At 43.1% G+C, this 15758-nt stretch overlaps 1 protein-coding gene across 4 annotated transcripts in view; it reads right to left on the reverse strand.

The window, feature by feature from the left end:
* The window catches only part of LOC121950872 (3',5'-cyclic-AMP phosphodiesterase 4B-like), a 68619-nt gene continuing 52861 nt past the window's right edge, over positions 1–15758 (reverse strand). For all 4 annotated transcript variants that reach the window (XM_088085162.1, XM_088085160.1, XM_042496956.2 and 1 more), the window contains 9 exons: positions 7549–7642; positions 6002–6225; positions 5820–5918; positions 5221–5385; positions 4102–4201; positions 3698–3852; positions 3463–3585; positions 2495–2677; positions 1–2407 (listed from right to left, as the gene is read on the reverse strand). In XM_088085162.1, the coding sequence (XP_087941288.1) occupies positions 2054–2407; positions 2495–2677; positions 3463–3585; positions 3698–3852; positions 4102–4201; positions 5221–5385; positions 5820–5918; positions 6002–6225; positions 7549–7642 (1497 nt within the window). In that variant the 3' untranslated portion in view covers positions 1–2053. The remainder of the gene's footprint in view (positions 2408–2494; positions 2678–3462; positions 3586–3697; positions 3853–4101; positions 4202–5220; positions 5386–5819; positions 5919–6001; positions 6226–7548; positions 7643–15758) is intronic.

A 15758-nucleotide genomic window follows, 5' to 3' on the forward strand; every position in this document is an offset into this window, starting at 1 on the left:
TTCTGTAATACATGCTCATTTTAATAATTTGATAGAAAACATTTGTTGAGCACAACATACACCATTTTACCATATATTGTGAGGAAAAAACTGAAAAAATATATTTGAAACAATGTTATATATTTCAGCAAATATTCCTATGGCTGTACAATGACCCGTCACCGTACACAATATACTGCAGTAAATATCCAGCCTTCATAATCCACCAGGAACAAAAGCCAGACTTCTTCTGCACCTCACGTGAGGTGTCGTTGGTTCAGACTATACAAATGTCTCTGGCTGGAAATTCAAAACAAACATTTCAAATTGTCAAAATTGAGCTGCATAACTTCATGTTACAGTCTTGTAGCAAAACAGCTTGCTAAATACATTAAAACAGAACCACTGGACAAGTTCAGTCAAACTGTGATTTGACATGTGGTAGTGCATATAAATAATAACAAATATACAGGGAATATTAACAATCAATATCAATATTATCATATACAAGGAGAAAGATAATAAATACACTGTTACAAACAGCTGAAGGGTCAGCACAACACAGCTGGGTGCAACAGGATTGTGCAACTCTGTGACCACTGACATACACACTCACATGCACACACACATGCGCACACACACACACACACACACACACCCACATACAGACGGGAAATATTGTGTGATGACACGATATTGCCCTCCCCCCCACCATTTATTTTGAAGGTTGCACAATGTGGTACCTTTAAGGTAGTGTTGGACAGATCAGCAACCAGCTGCAGAACTGTCGACATATTCAAAGTGCTGGAATAAAAACTACAGGATACAATTATTCTATTACTAACAGGTGTTTTTTTTAAAATGTGCACTCAGTCTTACAGTCATTCAGAGCTCAAAATGAGTCACGGTGTAAAGCGTATTCACGAGAATGTGGTTAAACACAAGTGTGTGTAAGATAATGAAATGGGGGAATAATAAGGTGGAAACAGATTTCCCATACAGAAACCTTAATCTTAAGATATTTTTGGTGAAATTTTCTTTAGTAATTGGGTTTTATTTGCCACAACTCTTTACCCAGCGTCATATCAGGTATCAATCTGACTTGTGGTTGGAGGTTAAATTTGTTACACAAGTGACTCTTCAAGCATAGAATCACAGATCTCAGAGGTGGCAGTGAAATAAATGTGCTTCCTTTACAGGATCTTTGGAGTTTTACTTCGTTTTTTTTTTTTAAGATGAAAAGAAATGTTCCACTTGCGAGGAATTAATTGCTTGTGAAATGAATTACTGGAAGAAAAAGTTATGAGTAAATCTTATTTTGGTTTTACATGTTTACTATAATGTAAATTACTGATGTTTCCATGCTCTCTCTTTGTCCTAAACCACCAAAGTGCAAATTGTGCTGGGAAGTCGTCTGATTTTAGAAATACATCCACTTTCGTGAGAACGAGCTTATACTATTGCCAGAACATTAGGAAGACTGTGTGAGACAAATGTGTCCTCTTTGTAGAAAATCTGACACATTTTACAGCTACATGAACGTGTTCAATAAATTATAAAAACACTTACAAAAAGACACGGTTGTTTAAAAAAAAAAGGCACACGACTTTTTTTTAGACAAGTGTTGGAAAAACTACTTAGGTACAAATAACTTGCTGACCAGTAGTTTTTTGGTTGGACACTGCACCAGGTGGCATCCAATCCCGACACGATACAAAGAATCAAAATGAACATAAAAAAACATCCTGAAGTGCAAGTTTTTAAGTTTTACTAGTCCCAGTACACGGATACATGAAGTCCACTTCACCGTCTTGGTCTTTGAGATTCAGCCCTGCTTCTACAGTCCAACAGGAGTCCCGTCTTTAAAGAACAGACCTCGTCCAGCTCCCTTCTAGGTGCTAAAACCAAACTGCCGCAGGGTTTCCAAGCCTCGTTTGCAGGGGTGCCCCACATTCAGTCAGGCCCTATTTGCCAGGCAGCTCCAAAGAGCCACATTGCAGGATTACTCTACTGCAATTAAATGAATTTTGCCAAAACAGCAACTTGCTGCTCGCTGAGGACAGCATCAGTTCAGCTATGTTTCCGCTGGCGAGACATCATGCGTCACCATTTCAACCCCGTCCTGATCAGAGGGCTGTTCTCGGAGTATTACACTGTCAACTGTCTCCATCGTCTCCCCATCTCCACCCTGGTCATCCAGCGTCAGCTCAAACTGAAATTTACTTGCCACAGGTCCCCCCTCCACCTCTCCGTGTGGGCCACCTTCCCCGTCGCTGGTGTAGAAGGGAGGGGAGGGGCTCTGGGGGATCATGCTCTGGTACCAGTTCCTGTTGTCCTCCAGTGTGTCCAGGATGTCCTGGGCATCAGGGTGGACAAGGTCAGCCCACGTCTCCCACAGAGGGTGGACGATGTAATCAATGAAGCCGACCTAGAAAACACATTAAGGGATAGCGTCAGTAACAGTGACGACAATATTCACTTTCTACTTTAGGAGCTAAATGAGTGCGTTCTCTACCTGTGTTCTCTCCACTGAGGCTGTGTGTTTGTCACACATTGGACTAATCTCCATCCCCCTCTCCCTCTCTCTGTCTCCCTGGTGGAAGAACTCATCCATGATCCTGTCTGTCCACTGTCGGTACAGATCCAGAGGTTTCGTCGGGTTGCTCAGGTCAGCACAGTGAACCATGTTACGCAAAACCTGCAGAAAAGAAAAACAAAAATTAACATCTTGCATGTCTTTCATTTGTACCAAATTGTCTGAATCATTAAAGTGTACACCATGTAGCAACCTACAGGGCTAAAAAATGAAGTCAATGATGCAGTTCCCCTAATGGTAAACTTTAAAGCAGAAATAAACATGTTCACAGCCTGGTACAAAAACAGTTTTAGTTTCTATGGCCTATTTCCCCATTCATGACAACTCCATTTTTACATAACTGACCTTTTTACTTTTCATTAAGGCTTAAAGTTACACAAATTTAAGGATGTAGCCACTATGACTGAAAGGTTGGTGCCATTTGTTAAAAAGTTGCTACCAAAGCAGACATTTGTTGGGTAGCATGGTGTAACCCTAATTTCATAAAGTATAGCTGTAGCTGTAGCTATTTCAGTGTGTATTCAGTTTGTGAAAGTTAACTAATGGTCTGGCCACTTAAAAATTTTTTGTAAGGACTCTTTAAGAAGTTTGATTTTCTGGTTTTTGACTTAACACATTTGGTTTTAAGTCTTTGTTTTCCTGGCAAAAAATAGCATTAGCAATGCCACATATAACCATTGACTCTAAATGCATCATGCTAACCAAGTTAACAGTTAACATTAGGGTTAGCTCCACCCTCTTGCCACTTTTGGCTCCAAAAAAATCAAAGATAGCAACAGTCAAAAGGCCATATGTGAAGCTTCAAAACTGAGGTCCGTAAAACCAACGGGCGACTTCACAGTGACTATTGATTATTTTATAGTCTATGGTGTACATGTGTTTCTTACCTGCATCCTGTCTGTGTAGTTGTCCAACAGCAGGACTCCAGAGCTGGTCACTTTCTTGGTTTCCACCATCGTCTTCAGGTTAGCCAGCAGGCTCATGTGTTTAGACATGTCAGTTGCCAACACCTGGACAGAGAAACACACAGAGGATGATGTAAGAAATAATTCAGGAAGGAAGCAATTAAGTAATCAAGAAATCACGCTGAAAGCTAATACAGGACATCAGACGTTTCCTCACCATGTCGATGACCATTCTCCGGAGCGTCTGTCTCTGCTTCTTAGTGAGGTTTTGGAAGATGTCACAGTTGTCCTCCTGCAGCAGTTTGAAGCCCACGGCCAGGTGGTGGTTCTCCAGCACTGACTCATCGTTGTACATGAGAGCCAGCTCTGAGTCTGATGGCAGGGGAGGGGGTGGGGAAATGACAGGAAGAGAGAATTTAAATGGAGCTCTAGCTTTTTAAACTCAGCTCAAGTAACTATGGTAACCATGCAATGTCCCCAAAAATCTGCGTTGCTGTCTGCCATTGGATACAGATCCCATTAAACCATGCAAGTATTTCTGCCTGTTTTGTAAATGTAGACTAAATAAATCTTTTTTTTTTTTTTTTTTTAATATTCACGTTGCCAGTAAAGAGGACTTACTGGTGTTGATGAGAAACTGGTTGGACACTCCTGGGTGGTCCACGTCGTGTATGGCTGCGGCAAAAATGGCTGCCAAGATTTCTAGATCTGTGAAGACAGCCTGTGTTTGAAGAGAAGGAAGAAGAAGACAAAGACATAAGCTTCACAGTCAGTAAACTGCCCAAACAAGGTAAGGTATTAAACAATTGTCTGATCCTTCGGTGTGTCATCATCTCTGGCATGCAGTTTCCGGGGCATGCCAGTATTGGTGACGGTGAGGCCAGTCACCTCATTAAAGCATAATAAACAGCTTGAGGAAAAATGTGTGGGTGATCGTGCTGCACTTCAGTTGTGTCACATGCAAATCAAGTAGGTAATCGAAACTTGAAGGGATAGTTCAGATCTTTTAAACTGAGGTTGGTACTTATGCATCGTCAGTGTATTTTATACAGCAGTGGCAGCCAGCACACCCTTAGTTTGAAGAAGCAGAAGTACCACAACAGTAGGGTTGCAACGGTATGAGATCTTCGAGGTACGATAAGCGTTTCAGAAAATACTGCAGTTTCACAGTATTAAAGAATTATTACTATCAGTCAGAATTACCCTTAAAGGGATGAAAATAAAAGCACTTTGAATTGCCCTGTTGTATGAAATGTGCTATACGTATAAAGCTGCCGTGCCTTGCCCCTCATCAGCAAGCTATTATTACTGTTTTTGTCGTCGGAGTCTGGTGGCTCTGACATGAGCATAGATGGGGAGCTGCAGCCATTAACTGCTTCCCAGTCCGAAATTGCTGTCTGCTGCAAATTAAAGCAGTGATGATATTCTCCATATTGCTTACACTTCAATGGTCATTGATTTTTTTTTAGGTAGTTAAAACACGTTTTGCTGCTGCCTGCATCCACAGCAATACATTGCTGAGCTTCTGTGATGCAACTCCCGCTTCAAACTGGGAGCTAGAATGAGTGCTGAATGCCACTGACTGTAGGTAATACACTGACTATCTCATACAGCACCAAACCAAAAGATCTTAACTATCCTTTTAATTTAAGGCCAATTTAACAACAAAAAAGGCACAAACATAAACTTTCCAACTGAGCTTTACTAAAAACATGCTTAAAATCAGAACAAGTGACTTACATCCAGTGCGGGGGTGGACAGGAGGATATGTGTGGACTGGGCTACGTCAGCGGCGTGTAGACTGTTGTGGTAGGCCACGTCCGAATGGTAGTGGCTCTCCAAGGTCAGCATGAACGTCACAAAGGTGTCTGTTGGAATCTTGAACGTCCTCATCAGGTCTCGCTCCTGCATGTGACACAGAGGAGAAAAATGAGACAAAAACACCACGGTGAGATTCCTTACTGTTGCAGTGTGTTGGTTGTACTTTCAAGCATCTTACAGTTGATGTTTTCGCCTGCAGAGAAGTGATCTGACCTCAAAATCAATTCTTAAAACCATATTCGGCAAATTGTGAATCAAATACTACAGAAGAGGCTGAAAATGAAAACAGTTTGCTCTCCTGCCAGGATGATTCACAGCTAGAAATCAATTTCAAGTGCTAATGTCTCTCAAGCAGATGTCCCTGTAGCAATACTGACAGCTCAATGTAAGGGAACATACTGTGCACGCTGACGTGGGCTGGGCCTTGTGCCTTCTATAGCGGTATGTATTTCACACTTTTTTAAATGAGCTCTTTCTGAGGTGGAAGATGAAGGAGAATGAAGAGGCAAGGTGCTGACCTGAAAGATGGTGTACATGATGCATGTGAGCGGTCGGTTGTGGGAGTGCTCGGCCACTTTGAAGATATTCAAGCCCCATTTGTTGATGTCCTCAAGGTCCTGATAGAAAGAAAACACAACTGTGAGCATCTTAACAGATTACAGATTCTTCACATTTTATTTTTTTGCCGTCTATTACTTACATTCGACAGCAGCTCCTCCTGGTCCGTCTTGACCCCGAAACGATTGCTGGTGCTCCCAGAAATGCTGGGCGTGTGGCTAACCTTCCTCACCCCGCTGATCTGAGTCATCATCCCACCCTGCTGCTGCTGTTGCTGCTGCTGCTGCTGCTGCTGCTGGCCCTGCCTCCTCTTCCTTTCCCTCGACTTAGGAACGGGACATGGAAGCTCCAACTCATTCTGCTTGTCTGGAGAAAACAGAAAAAGAAGACACAAAAAACAATTAAAAAGGTGCTTTTCAGTTAGTCTGAAGACAAAAACAGACGAGGCTGTTGTATAAGCATCCTGGCTTGAGTAAACAAAGTTTACACATGGAAATAGTTGACCTCTCACACCTATGTGACAACACATTTAAGCTGCACTGACAAGCCGTTTAATTATTGCGGAATCCTTCAGTTATGGTTTAATTTACTGAAAATAAATTTCTCTCGACAGTGAAAAAGCAAAAGAATAAGAAGGGCCAGGAGGCTTTGATGAGGTGTTATGATATCTAACAGTGCTACAGTGTCCCGTGCATTCTGAGAAACTGAGCCCTGTTGTAATAACAATCCACAGAAACACGGAAAGCTGGCTCATATTAGGCCAAAATGTTTATGTCCTGTTATGTTGCGGGTTTGTTTGGTGCATGTGATTCTGTCTGCTGGCTGAAAGAGACTCTCACATGCTCTGCGCAGCTGACAGTGTGTGTGAGTGCAAGACACCCTCAGCCTGGATATGTGAACTGCAGTGAGAGGAAAATATCTCAGCTGCATCCTCTGCAAAGCAGAGGAAAGAAATGATCTCACTTCAACTGACAGGTGAAAGTGGCACCACAGATGACAACAAAACCAGTGAGCTTCAAAGACAAGTTTCTCTGCACTCTCGTGTTTGTCTCCTCTCCCCAAGAAGCTGCAGATTATCTCTGTCGCTGCAGCACTTCTATTGTTAGGAGAGGTACAGTTTCTTCACCGTGCATCCAGCCTCTCTGCCCTTATAGATGAGAAGATGGAGGCGTATTTATGAGCAAGAGCAGAACATGAGTCTGCACACAGCCCTGATAAGCTGGCTGGGTGCATGCTGGTGGTGAGTTGGATGGAGAGGTGGAAAACCTGAGGGGCAGACCAGCTGGCCGTGAGTCACGAAACGCTGCCAGGCTTTAAGGTGACAAGGAAACACTGCTGTCTACCTGCTGAATAATGCAGTGTCTATCTGGACCTGATGGCACTGCATGCACACAAACATTCTCCCTCTCACTTTCTCGTTGCAAAGTCTTCCCCGAGAATAACCCCCCCTCCCAATCCTCCCCTCACATCTCTGCAGTCAGAGTGAGGGAACTCTAAGTCTCTCCTTCAGACCAGATCAGACTGGTTTGAGAGCAGTGGAGCAACTACGAGTTTCCCCGCTACTTGGCACATGCTTTGGGTAACCTCACGACCTCTGCCGCATATAGACTGCATTTGTCATTCCTGATGGATGTTGGCTCATGAAAGTCTTATTAATATTTGTGTGTGAATATGTGCTGCATTGCTCACCGAGGAAGGTGTTGGAGATGTACTCTGATACTTGGTTGCCTGAGCGACTCATCTCAGACAGGTGGCTTAGCTCCCGGTTTAGCATCCTCTTGAACTGGAGACAGAGAAAAAAAAAATATAAGGTTAAATGGTCTATACAAGGAAATACACATTCATTTTATTAATTTTACAGCTGTTTCTGAGCAGGGGAATAAAGCACTTCCTGTTATTTTCCAGTGGAATATGTCCCATGAGAACATGGCCTCTGTTTTGTTTTTTTTAAATGTGCCATATAAGGTCTGTTTATGTCTTGTTGGTCCTGGTTTGAGTTAGCCACTGAGACACTTGACTGCCGAGCATTTCAACAAACAAACTGCAGTGCATAATATACAAAATACATCTTTAGTTTTCCAGGGGAACAAAATGTGCCAATTTTTATCAGTGCACACCACCACTGAGGTAGAGCAGGATGCCAGAACCAGTTTTAATCAAACACATCCAAGTGTGTGATCAAAACGCAGCAACATCAATGTGGGAAGACATTTCAACAGCTGCAGTGACCTAACATGAATATACAGTAGATGCATGCACACGCACGCAGACACACACACACACACACACACACACACACACACAGAGCCCCATCTCCTCTGGGACACACCTTGATGTATCCCCAGGACACAGAGAACAGGTAGTTGGCCTCAGGCATGGTGCTAAGCTGTGCTGAGCCCCTGGCGCTCCCCAGCAGAAGCCCTGTACGCTCCTCTCTGAGTGGACCCCCAAGACTGAGCTCAGCCCTTCAACCTGAAGCCCAAAGCACCACTGAATTCCAGCCTTCCAACGGTCGACTACGGTAAAAAAAAAAGAAAAAAAAAAGCCCCAGCTGAACTCTCCAGAGAGGGGCTGTGGCGGACCCCTACATCTCTGGCCAAATGCGCCTCCTCATGGTGTCGCCCACTGTTTTCCAAGCCACTGGCGAGAGTGATGGAATCCCCCTGGATGCAATCAATATTTCCTTTCCCTTTCTCTGTTTTTTGCTGCCTGAATCCGTCTCCCGAAACCTCTTTCTCCTCCTGCCACCATCCAAATGTTATCCAGTGACATGCAGGGGGGAAATCCAGCCTTCCCAAGCCCAGACTGAGCAAGGCAGGGAGGAAGGGCAGGCTCTAAGACAGAGGGAGAACGGAAAGGAAGGACGGAGAAAGGCGGAGGGGAGGAGGAGGAGGAAGAGGAGGAGGAGGAGGGGGGTGCGCTCTGGCTGTAGAGTCCCCTGTGGCTGGTGGGCTGATGGAGTCCCTCTCTCTTTGCTAAACACTGAGCCATGCACAGCACTGCAGAAAATTTGGAGAATCCCCCCACATCTTTCCCTCTATCTCTCTTGCTATTTCTCTCTTTCTCCCTCACTCCTGAGCTCTCTGCAAGCCCCCTTCCACTGTCTCTTTCACCCCTCACCACCCTGCTTTCCCTCCCCTCTCCATCGGCTCCCCCTGCTCAGTAATGCAGAACAGATCCAACGCATACTGCGCAATGTGAGGCTTCAAAGCACCAGAGCGTTTAGCACATGAGTAAGGAGACGCCGGGTATTAATTTACCAGTCTTTTTTAATAAGCTGCAGTACACACTTCAGTCCACCATCATTTCAGGACATTTTCATGACCTGCTCGTCTTCTCAATTTCTATTTCTATTGTCTACAATCTTTTTCCAAAAACAGCACATTTCCTGTCTTACTGCAGCAGACAAAAGCAGAGATGATTTGAGACAAACAGATGAGAGTTTTCAGTCTGCCGCCCACCAGTGTACCACCAATTGCACGACAACCTGAACGCCATGGCAACAGAGTCACGTGGCCCCCTCCATCGTTCTCACGGTGGTCCCCACTCTAAACTCATTGCATCACATCACTCTCCCACTCCCACACACACCCACACACACACCCACACCCACACACCCACACACACACACACACACACACACACACACACACACACACACACACACACACACACACACACACACACACACACACACACACACAATACACAATCTGCAGCAGAGATGCTATAGATCAACACAACCAGCCGAGACATAAAAACACAATTAGAATTTCTGCTAAGAAAGGCAGATTGTGATGCAAAATAGGGCTGCGACTATTATTTCTAATGTTTCTTGATTAGTTGTTTAATCTATAAGATGTTCGAAAATGGTGAAAAATGTTGATCAGCGTTTCCTTAAGCCCAAGAAGACATACTTAAACATCTTGTTTTGTTCACAAACTGAAGATATTCAGTAAACTGTCATAAAGGACTGAAGATACCAGAAAATGCCCACATTTTGGAAGCTGGGATCCGACAATTTTTACTTGATTAAAAAAAGAATTAATGCAAACCGATAAACCTATTATCAAATTAGTTGGTCATTTATTTAATAGTTGACAACTAATCAATTAATCGCTGCATTCTAATGGAAAAGAGCTTCTCTTGTCAAGAGAGAGAAGCACTAATGCAAAACCACATGCAATCCTCAGGATGAACACAATGGATAATGGTTCAATCAGTTCTTTTTCCTGACAATGTGATTGTAATTTTGTGGGTTTTTTTTTTTTAATTTTTAAAAATGTCTTAAAAAAACAGCCATGGTGATGCCTTTTGCCAGGACTTTATTTCTTACAATGGGGTCTTTTCTCGTCTGGTCTCAACAGCTGTCTAATAGCTGTCAAGCAGACGGCTAACATCTACTTGATGGTGAAACTTGAACACTGCTTTCAAAGTGTTGGCTGCACTCGAAATCCAGACTGCCAGAGGCAGTCCATAAAAATCAAAGAGGGCTCGTAAGGACAAAAACTGGAGCTTGGAATCAGAGGGCTTTATTCCATTCAAAGGGAACCTGTAATTGATTCTTTAAAGCAGTGGAACAGCATGGATTTGCACGACCTCTAGGAAATGAATCAGGCGCAGAGCCACACTGCAGTCATTCGGGGTCATACAGTTCAGCTCACACACACAGCATACGCTCAAGCTATGGTGACATGTCTATGAGTGTGTTCAGGACAATAGATTACTCAATATATGTAGTTAACTCATACATCCTTTTACGTTGGCAGAGAGGACACATCGGAACAAACTCTGGTCTTTGGTAACACAGACAAGTTTCATAAACTCAGAAAACATGTGGTTAATTCTCAGAAAGTGATAAGCTGATGTCTCATTAAGTTTGACTATCCAAAATAGGTGCTCACTGCGCACACTGTCTCGTAAAATGTAAATGATATGTTTGGGTGAAAGCCAAACACCTGAATACATTAAATTAAAACACAAAAACTGCTGAAATGTTTTTAAGCCAATTATGCCACAAAACGACTTTCCTATTGCCCTTAATCCTATAACCAAAATGCAAAACAAAACAGGAAAATCTCACTATAATAAGTAAAAAGGGCAAACTAAACTCAATATTTAATCATGTTTTCCAAAGAAACTACTTTAGAAAAATCAGTTAATGTATTATTGGTTAAATCACTCTCACCATATTGCAGACCACACTCCCACAACACAATGCAAGCAGCTCCTAAAACAGCTCACCTTTTTCCAACTAGTGTGCATCCCAAAGTTTTGCTTCTGCTTTTCAGAACAACATAGTCCCATTGTCACTTAACAAAAAAGCACAACCCGAAAGAAAATCCTGTAAAGTTTCACGAGCAATAACTCTCCTTAGTGCTTCTCAGACTGTTGATTGCTTGCTCTCTCTCGTCTCTTTGCTCAAGTGGAGTCAGGCAGGAAACATATAGCGATAAAGTAGACTTGACTGACTGGCCTACAAGGTCTAACAAGAGGCTGATGGCTCCTCCCTCCGACACAGGCCCGAGCATGTGTCCCCACCTACTTCCCTTTTGCCTGATAGAGTAATTCTCTGAGGTCATTTACTGGTAGACATCCTGCTTCCTAACATCGCCTCAGGCACCGAACAACTAACATACCTGAGCTGATCACTGAAAAGTCCCAGATTTACAAGTTTAGCCAGGCTGACAAATTGTGGTGTAAAATCACAAATGCCATTCCTTTGGGACAAGTCTTTAAAAGTTGGCACACAGCACGCATTGACTGTAACAGAGCAGAGATAGAAATGGGATTGCACAGTCGGGAACAGATTGACCTCATATTGCAATACTTGACTGTGCAATCCAACAAAACCCAGAGTGATCCAATGCTGCCTTTGTCCCCTGTGTGGCTGTTTACAGTGTCAACACTCTGTGGATCATACCTTGCGAGTTTAGTAAGATTAGAAAGACACATTTCCTTGGAGGTGTTGATCAAAACTGGAAAAGAATAGGGTCTCAGGGTAAAAGGTTTCATATTTATCTTCCGCATTCCGGCTTATTTTCCATGATAACAGCAGATTACAGAGGTAAAACTTTTTAATTACAATTAGGCACCATAATCACTACTGCAGCATGTCAGATCTCCTCACCACACTTTCAGTCAAACGGGATCACAACACTATAATTTAATGTCCATTACCCCTGCTGCAGCTACAGACCCACCACTACATCTGTTTCAATAATTTTGTCATTTTTTCCCCTCTGAAGACGGCGGCGCTTCAAAGCCGAAGTGACCACACGTGAGTTAAAGTTTCCTACTCTGCTCGGGGGCTCGCTCGCACGCGAACCCGCAAAGCGCTAAACTCCCCTAACTGGATTCAGATGGCAGTGTTTGTCCAAGGCCGTCACCAGCATCAGCATGGAAGTGTGGCGAGGCTAATGATAGTGGAGGGGCAGGGGAGCAGCTCCCCGCTCTGAGGACACAGTGACCAGGCTGGCGGTCAACAGGGTGTGTGGTCCCCGTAGCCCCGGATACACCTGTGCCCTTGGACGCTGAAAGTGGAGACACTTTGGGTTTGATCGTGGGTTCAATTACATCCTCTCTGGTTCCGAAAAGAAATGGGCTCTTTGTCAAACATCACGTCATGTAAGTCTTGGAGCAAGTCGGTCTGCATATGCTGCCAGGGTGCACAGTAAAGGAGCCCCCCCCCCCAAAAAAAAAGAAGTGCCCATGATGGCCACTTCTACTGGCACATTTTGCAGTGACAATTATAAGTGCCTGTGTCCACTAAAGTGTTTCAGAGCACTTAGGAGGTGCTATGTTTTTCCAACTGAGATGCTTTGCTTGTGTCTGGTTGCCATGATACGGAATATCCGTGAAAGTAAAAATATTGGAACAAGGTAGAGTACTGCTCTTCATGAAGTGAGGGATGAAGCACATATAGCAGGAGGATGAGGATGGAGAGGATGGACCTGGTGGTCTATATGGATTCATGGGAGAAAACAGACTATCAATCAATCAATCAATCAATCAATCAATCAATCAATCAATCAATCTATCTATCTAGCTATCTGCACGATAATATTGGCATGTGATCAAATCAACAGATATTGGCTTTAAATAAAATGTGGGTATCAGCCAACATGCTGATTTCAGCCAATATTACAAACCAGTATTTATTTTTTGAATTATTATTATTAACAAAGTGAACATGTAAAAAAACATCAACCCCAAGCGGAAGTATTTTCCTATTTTGCACATTGAATGAATATTACATACACTGAAAAGCAGTGTATTTCATGTCTCCATCTGCTGGTAGGCTATCATGATAAAAGTGTGCATAATATGATGTTAATTCCACTACAACAGAGACTTGATGAACACAATAAAACTAGGTTGGGGAAAAAAGAGTTGTTACACATGTTGGATATTGGCAAAAGATCCAATATCGTCATCCCTAATATTAACATATTTCGCATCCATTACTGTTGCTGTTCATCTGTACCCGTCAGATGTGATTGTTGGAATTTGTGCATTTGTCCTGCACCCCCTGTCACTGTGATAAGCATGGCCATGTTCACTGAAGCGTTTATCCAAAGTTGAACATTTTTCAACTTTCGGCACTCAGAAAACCAAACAAACAAACAAAAAACAGCAAACAGGCATCACTTAACATAGAAAAGATGCTTAATGCATCATCACACTACTGACGTTTGTCGCGTAACAAAAATACCAGGCAGTCCCATCGATAAGGCTTAGAAAAACATGCTGACCTGAGTAGACACAGCCCCTTAATCCCTTAAATTTCCTATAAAGGCACTATGTGGTGCACTGCCGCTACCTCAAAAAAACAAACAAACAAAAAAAACCCCTAAGTGGGCCCCTTCTACCTATAGTGGGAAAGCTGGAAATCATTAGCTAGGACAGTCAGCTAGCTACCTGTAACCACTAGCGCAATGAAATGGGACCTTGATGGACTTCTTTGAGGGCCCCCATAGTCTATAATCGCTACTGAATGCTGCATTATTGTACAGTGTGTAGGATTTAGGAGAATACATTGGCAGAAAGGGAATATAATAAATAAGTTCGCTTTCTTTACTATAAAATCACCTAAAAATAAGAATTGCTGTGCTACCTTAAAATGAGCAGTTTATTATTTATCGACAAAGGGAGCGAGTCCTTGTCCATGGAGTCCGCCAGTAGCCCAGAACCGACACACCAAAAACTGGCTCTAGAGGGGCATCTGTGTTTTCACGTCGACCACCATAGTTAGCAGGTTTACATTACCATGTGTGTTTGTTTTGGAGAGAAAGAGATCCCTGCAGATAATTCAGGTCATGCTTAAAACATCCTGAATGTCTGGATCTTAAGTTATCAAAGAAAAAAAGTGGGCACACATTAGCAGGTGCTGGGCTGGCAGCCAGTCTGTGATGAGCTGAACAGCATCAGAGAAACCCTGATTTCCAATGTGAAACTGCTATATTCAGTGTTTTTGCCAGTTTAATGACTGGGTCAGCTTGTTTTGTAGAGGAAGAGGCCTCTGCAGATAATTCCACTCCTGGTATAAACCTCCTGAATAATGAACACTGAAAGAATTATAACGGGGAAACATTTCAGCCGGTTGCAATATGCAGTCCTGACTGCTACATACCACTAAATCCCACACACTGCTCCTTTAATAGTGCATATTTGACACCAGTTTAGCAAATGATTTCTTTTCATCCCTGTTCAATTGCACAACAGTTAAGTAAACTTAACTGTATCATCATAAACTGTTGACCTCCGTTCTTTCTTTCAAAACCCCTGTTAGTCAACAATGTTAGTGTTGATAATAGGTCATACCGGGGGAACTGACTCAGGGCGAACAATGTGCATGGCCTGCCTTACCAAGCAGCTGTGCTGCTGTGCGCCTGCCGGGCCTTGTGCTCATTGTCTTGACAGTTCCAGTGACGCGGTTGTCTGTAAAAACTCAACCTGGCTGCACGGTCAAAGCACAACTATTGTCGTCTGGTAACCAGGGAGTAGAGGATAGAGGGCAGTGGGGGGCACGGGAAATAAAGAGACAGGAAACCGGTGTCACGGTCACAGTCACCCTTTACGGTCTGACAATACCACTCCCAATCCCAATCCTGCCTCAGACCACAGTGTAGAATACAGACGGAAATGTACACCACCACCCTGGGTGTTTATAATCTGACGCCGCCATACAGTCTGCACTGTCTGCGTGGGGGTTGAGTAATACTGTACACTGTATAGTAATTTGGTTGAGCTCTGCTCAAATGAAATACGCACAAGAAAATCAAAGTGCATCAAAGCACAGGGAAGCAATTAGTTCTAAGTAGCTGCTTTATGTTGTCTTCGAATGCCACAGTGTGTTTATTTTGATTCGCTTAAACCAAAACAGAAAGCTGACTTTTTTTTTTAAATAACATGTTAGATTTGTCTAATTTGTCATGCAAATTGATGATAGCAAGGTTCTGTAGGGATGGCACTGTCTATTTGTTTAGTTTTTTGCACAGACTTAGTGCCAAGAGGATGTCATGACTTCTGTGATTTCCTGACCCATCATCAGGTTAACATTGCAAGTATTGGATGAAATGCCATGAAATGTGGTACAGACAAACACATCCCCCTCAGGATTGTTGTAACAGCTTCCATGATCCTACAGCTTTCCATATGGCACCATCCCCAGGTCACTCCATTTCTTCTCCCGTCTTGCGTCCACCCTGATTTCCATATTTGCCTAAATTTAAAGTCATTTTAAGTCCACACTGATGCGTAGCCATGCCAACACACTGGCCTCCCGAGGGTTGTAAAATTATACTGGAGCGAAGTAAAAACAAACTAAGATGTCGGGCAATATTGAGAGGACATGTTGCTTGAAAACAGCCTTGATAGTAGCATCTATCTCGTCTATC

The sequence above is a fragment of the Plectropomus leopardus genome, chromosome 12 (genome assembly GCF_026936395.1).
Source record: "Plectropomus leopardus strain MGB_pleo_1.0 chromosome 12, ASM2693639v1, whole genome shotgun sequence".
In the NCBI taxonomy this organism is placed as follows: domain Eukaryota; kingdom Metazoa; phylum Chordata; class Actinopteri; order Perciformes; family Serranidae; genus Plectropomus; species Plectropomus leopardus.